Raw genomic sequence first — 6,432 nt, 5'->3', positions numbered from 1 at the left:
CAACAAGCTTGCAGTTTTAAAGTTTTTTCAGTTATAAATATTACACACAACACTTCCGTTGACTTTTTTAATATATATTTTAAAAAAATACACCCCAAACCGTTTTTAATTAATGATGCTATAAAAGCTTTTATATTTACGCTACACGCGTATTAAACTATTTATTTTTCTCTTTGGCCAAATTTCGTTTAACTGTTACATCATTTACTTTGAATAAATTAGAATGACCAACTTTTTAAAGCATATTAACATTGTAGCCTAATTAGCCTAATTGACTATTCAAGTTCTTTGATAGCATTTATTTATTTCTCTTCATCTATGTGTACATATTTTTTTTTTTATTTTAAAATTAATCACACAACAATTAATTTTAAAAATTAAAATTAAGAAAGTAAAAAAAAATGGTGATAATTTCCAGAAATGAGGTATATCCTGACAAAACCAATAAAAGTTGCTTTAATTGTAATTTTATCTTTTGTACCTCAGAAAAATGACAAAATGACGTTAATATAACAGCGTCCCAATCCTTCTCTGTATCGCACTTTCTTTCGTTTTCCGTTTCTCTAAGCTCTCTTTCTCTCTCTCTTTCTCTTTCTCTTTCTCTCTCTTTCTGCGTTTTCCTTCCTTCCCCTGACCCAACGACACCGTTTTGGGGACATGGTGGTGAAGATGATGCGGTGGAGGCCGTGGCCGCCGCTGGTGTCGAAGAAGTACGAGGTTAGGCTGGTGGTGAAGACCCTCACTCTCCAGGGATGCGATCTGGTGCGGCCAGGCGCAGATAAGGGTCTGGTACTCCAGATTAAGTGGAAGGGTCCCAAACTCACGCTTAGCTCGCTGCGAAGAAACGCCATAGCCAGGAACTTCACCAGAGAGGCGCAACCTCAACCTAACGACGTCGTTTTCTGGGACGAGGAGTTTCACACGCTCTGCACCCTCTCTGCCTACAAAGACAATGCCTTTCACCCCTGGGAAATCGCTTTCTCTCTCTTCAATGTCCGTCTCTCTTTCTCTCTCCCCCTCTCTATTTCGTTTTTTTTCCTCTGCCGCAATTTTAGAATTTTAGATTAATTTTGTTTTGGGTTTTTTTTTTAAAAAAAGAAATGATTTGGGGGTTAATTGGAAAAGGGGTGTTTTTCTTTTTTCTTTTTCTTGTTTTGTGAATTATTATTATATTATTGTAGTAATAATTGTTGTTGTTGTTCCTTTGAATTTGATTTTAATTGGTTGGTTCTGTGTTGCAGGGTTTGAATCAAAGGTCAAAGACTAAGGTTCCGGTGGTTGGAACTGCGACTTTGAATCTGGCTGAATTTGCATCTGTGGTTGATCAAAAGGATTTTGATTTGAACATTCCTATTACAGTTTCTGGCGGTGCTGCGGAGTCCTCTCCTTTACTTAGTGTACGTGTATCATCCACGGGTTTTTAGTTGATTCTGTTGACAGACTCTGTTGATTGTTTTTTAATCAACATTGCGCCTTTGTGTTTGTTGTTTCTGTGTTCATAGTGGTAGCTTTTGGTTGTTGCTTGCAGATATCAATTAGTTTGGTGGAATTAAGAGCGGCTCAAGAGAGCACAGAAATAGTTCATAAATCGATAGTGCCTGTGCCTTCTTCACCCTTGGTTCAGCCAGGAGAAACTACCTTGGCTGAGAAAGATGAGCTTTCGACCTTCAAAGCTGGTCTTCGGAAAGTGAAAATTTTTACCGAGTTTGTGTCTGTTAGGAAGGCAAAGAAAGCTGGGCATGAGGAAGAGGGAAGTGAGGGCAATTTCTCTGGCAGGAGTGACGATGGTGAATACAATTACCCTTTTGACTCTGATTCACTTGATGATTTCGAAGAGGGTGAGTCCGATGAGGTTAAGGAGGATTCCAGTGTGAGGAAGTCGTTTAGTTATGGAAAACTGGCCTATGCAAATGCCGGAGGGGCGTTTTATTCCAGCATGAGGGTGAATGGCGAGGACGAAGACTGGGTTTACTACAGCAATCACAGATCAGATGTTGGGATTTCCCACAAAGACGATTCTACCGTGTCAGCGACCGAGCCTTCTGTGTTGCAGAGCTCAAGGCGTAGTATACTGCCTTGGAGGAAGAGGAAGTTGAGTTTCAGATCTCCTAAATCTAAGGGGGAGCCATTGTTAAAGAAGGCTTATGGTGAAGAAGGTGGTGATGACATTGATTATGATCGCAGACAGCTTAGCTCTGATGAATCCCTTTCACTTGGGGTAAGAATTTGTTTGTTGTCTTTAATTTTATTAATCTATATGTTTTGGCTCAAACGAATGAAATAGTAGATTGCTGGGTATCCTGAAAATTGATTCTTTGGTCTTTGTGACTACTGATTAGTACTCTTGTACTCGTAATCTGACATTTATGGCAGACCATGTATGTTTCGTAAGGAATTAGTGACAGTCACTTCTGATCTTTTGGGGGTACTATTGAGAACTGTTGTTAATTATTGTTTTACTGTTGTCTTGCAGAAGACTGAAGATGATTCAGGTGCGAATCGATCATCAGTATCTGAATTCGGGGATGACAATTTTGCTGTTGGGAGTTGGGAGCAGAAAGAAGTATTGAGCCGTGATGGCCACATGAAACTTCAGACACAGGTCTTCTTTGCCTCAATTGATCAGCGTAGTGAACGTGCTGCAGGTGAGAGTGCATGTACTGCTCTTGTTGCAGTAATAGCTGATTGGTTCCAAAACAATCATGATCTTATGCCGATAAAGTCCCAATTTGATAGTCTTATTCGAGATGGCTCATTGGAATGGAGGAACTTGTGTGAAAACCAAACCTACAGGGAGCGATTCCCTGACAAACATTTTGATCTCGAAACAGTCATTCAAGCCAAAATCCGCCCCCTTTCTGTGGTTCCTGGCAAATCCTTTATTGGGTTTTTTCACCCAGAAGGAATGGATGAAGGCAGATTTGATTTTCTGCATGGGGCCATGTCCTTTGATAACATCTGGGATGAGATAAGTCGTGCTGGACAGGAGTGCACTAGTAATGATGAACCCCAGATTTACATTATTAGCTGGAACGACCATTTCTTCATCCTCAAAGTTGAAGCTGATGCTTACTGCATAATTGACACTTTGGGAGAGAGGCTTTATGAAGGATGCAATCACGCATATATCTTGAAATTTGACAGCAACACGGTGATATACAAAATGCAAGATGTTGCTCAAGGGTCAGGAGAAAAACCAGCTAATGACCTGCAAACTGTTGCAGAAGTATTAGAGCAGAATGACAGGCAAATCCAGCCAATCAGTGGTAAAGAGGTGGACTCTGTTGTGGATACTGAAGAACAGGTGAAGAATGACCAGGAAGAGGAGGTTGTGTGCCGAGGAAAGGAAGCATGCAAAGAATATATCAAAAGCTTCTTGGCTGCGATCCCTATTAGAGAATTGCAAACAGATGTCAAGAAAGGTTTAATATCATCCACTCAAACACCATTTCATCATAGGCTACAAATTGAGTTTCACTACACTCAGCTTTTGCCGTCTTATGTTGCACCTCCAGTGGCTGAAGCATCCATGACTATGCCGGATACTCTTGCACTCGCTGTAACTGAGGCTGAAGCATCCATGACTATGCCCGATACTCTTGCACTCGCTGTAACTGAGGTTTCCGCATGATTTTACTGTATATTGGACAGAATGCGGTTATTCTAACTAGTCTTACTACTTTTAAGAGTGTTTTCTGATTTGAGTTTACAAAAAGGCCTTGTTTTGCTTCATCTTTCTAAGGAAGAGTATCTGTAAATGACTCTGTAATTTCCTCTCATGTGAGCTCAAACTTTTTGCACCTAACCTGTAGTTTGCAAAAGACCTGTGAATTGGCTTCATAAACATTTTGCACTATGATTCCAATCTTTCGTTTGTATTATTTACTGAGATAGCACTGGTATTCTCATCTGTTCACTGTCCTCGAGGTTACACAAAGGAATATTTGATCTTGTTGGCTATTATTCCAACTTGTTATGGTTTGAATGTTTACAATAGTTTAGTACTTCGTTAATTTAAAAGGAATTTCAAACGTTGGACAATGACAACTGGTTAAAGTATTTCTCTTTCTCAAATTGTCTATTTTAGTTATAATCAAAGTCTGTCTACGAATAACGTTGGAATATACTTCTACTAGTCGAATTGAAGTGTCTTCTAATATAAAATAATGTCTTTGGCTAGTGGGGTTAGGGGAAAATGTATAATGCATGTATACATCAAACACTATAATCAATGCTTCGATTGCTAGAAAATCGGCGAGTTTATTAACTACACGTGTAATCTCCAAGCATATAAGGTCTGCATCAATAGAGGAAGAACTGTGCATCATGTGAATAGCGGTTGGGGTTTTCTTTGGATCCATATCCAACACACCTCTCTACGTCTCAGTCTACATTACAATAGATAAAACAGAAGTTAAAATGATCATCTTCTTTCTTGTTTGTAAGAGTGTTACAAGTAAAATTAGATTCTAATATACTTTATTGAAGAGATCCATAATAATAAAAGAATACAATTTAATATTGACTTCTATGTATAAGAAAATAAAAAATCAGTCTATTTGGTTCAGTTACAATGTCTGTAGGAACTTGAGATTTTAGTCAGTTCATAATAGATTGAACATAAGTTAACATGAGACTATATGCATGTAACAGAGAATTAAAGGTTGAGTTCTGCAGTATGCAAAATTTCATCAAGTTAATAATAATGATAGTATTATAAGTTGAAAATGATGACTTAAATGGAAGTAGTTTTAGCAAGAAAAACCTAAGACTGATAAGATAAATATAATCTAGTGACATTCTAATGAGATGACAGAACACTGTGATTTTACATGCTGATTTTGAGATCCATGTTGATATGAGTTTGTTTCATATATGGTTGCAAAGGTTGGAGACAAGTAAGGTTACAGAGGCTGGTCTAGAATTAGATTAAAGTGAACAACATAAAATGCACTTTTTCTTTTCCCACATTGCACTCTTCCTTTCTAATTTTGGTGATGAGAAACTGTGTCGATGGGTTTGTCTTTACCATGTTGGATCCTTTTGTTTGCCCAAAGACAAGGAAAACTGAGCTACAAAGTACAATCCAATGGCAGATAGCACATCATTTTGGTTTTCTGAGTTCATTATTGTGTTATTATTTTAATTGTTAGAGGTTTTTCATTTTCAAAACATGAATGCAAGGGAAAATGTGCATGAATGACTCAGATTCTGTACGAAATCTGTGAACCAATTCAGATGTTGAATGCTTGTGATTTTTATTTGACCAACGAGTTTCACGATTCCCTCTAAAATAGGCATGGAAACAAAATGTAGTTTATTAGTATTATGTTCAGGGATCGATAAAAGAAGTGCTTTTCAAGGTAAATTTGTGATGATTTTGGATAAGAACATAGAACATAATTTTGTACAAAGTTACTTTTCGTGAACAAATTTTTGTTCTCACTTTCACCAAGAACTATTTCTAAGACTTTGAGCACAAATGTTTGAAGTTTATCTCTAAGATTTTTCGATGAACAATTTCCAACACAAAAAATAACTTTTCAAAAAGCAAAAACTGCCTTATATCTTCGATGCTAGTAGTTTTTTTCTGGTCAAACCTTTGTTCATAGCACTCTTACTTTCTTTGAAGTGATGATCAAAACAAAAAACACGTCACTTATCCGCACCCTGTCCCAGAATATGAGAACATAAAATCAAAGTGTGTATCAATTAGGTCAAATATGGCATTATGCATTTCTTCTACAAATGCTATTTACACCAATGATATTTATATTTTATTATGATGATCAAGAAGAGTTTGACTTAATCCCTTTATGATATGTGACTAGTTTTCCAAACTATGTTCCCTTTTGATTGGTAAAATTAGCATGAAATTTCACTTGATAAGGAAAAGGGTAATTACTCTTTTATAGTTTCTACATTTTAATTTATATACATTTTCTATTCTTTTCTAATTTTGTTTACGTAATTTTGTAGTTCTTCATCTAGTAATTAATAGAAATGAAAATATAGTTAATTTATATGAATGATTAAACAATATAAATATTTCATAAAAGTTAAGAAACAATTATGAATATTTGAAACATAAGATACACTTTACATGGCATCTTGCCAAAACGATTCCTGAAGTTTATTTCCCATGCGTTACTTAATAGTGTATAAACATGTTTTTTTCATTTCTTAAGTATAGTATTTTTTTTTTGTCTATTTTATTTTATATATCATTTAACTTCTTCAATATTTGCTTTTGGGAAAACATATTAATTTATTTTTTTCAATTAAATTATACAAAACTGCACAATATTTTTCAACTTTCTAGGGATTGAATGGAGGGTTACAGATTGAGATAGGAATAAGATCATAAGCCTTAAGCAAGAAAATCTTTTGTGGGCTTTGTCATGTCGGGTTTATGCTGGCCCGTCCATTTCT

The 6,432-nt window shown here is 36.2% G+C and overlaps 1 protein-coding gene across 1 annotated transcript; it reads left to right on the top strand.

Annotated features, from left to right (window-relative positions):
- The first annotated feature begins 535 nt into the window (after positions 1-535).
- Positions 536-3,963, top strand: LOC114190698. The gene is made up of 4 exons (XM_028079680.1): positions 536-993; positions 1,242-1,397; positions 1,529-2,218; positions 2,474-3,963. Exons 1-4 carry the CDS (start codon positions 658-660, stop codon positions 3,629-3,631), a joined length of 2,340 nt encoding a protein of 779 aa, XP_027935481.1. The 5' UTR covers positions 536-657; the 3' UTR covers positions 3,632-3,963.
- Positions 3,964-6,432: the final 2,469 nt, after the last annotated feature.

Source organism: Vigna unguiculata, chromosome 7 (genome assembly GCF_004118075.2).
Source record: "Vigna unguiculata cultivar IT97K-499-35 chromosome 7, ASM411807v1, whole genome shotgun sequence".
NCBI classification, from domain to species: domain Eukaryota; kingdom Viridiplantae; phylum Streptophyta; class Magnoliopsida; order Fabales; family Fabaceae; genus Vigna; species Vigna unguiculata.
The sequence above is the reverse complement of the archived record's forward strand: the minus strand, read 5'-3'. Positions and strand labels throughout refer to the sequence as shown.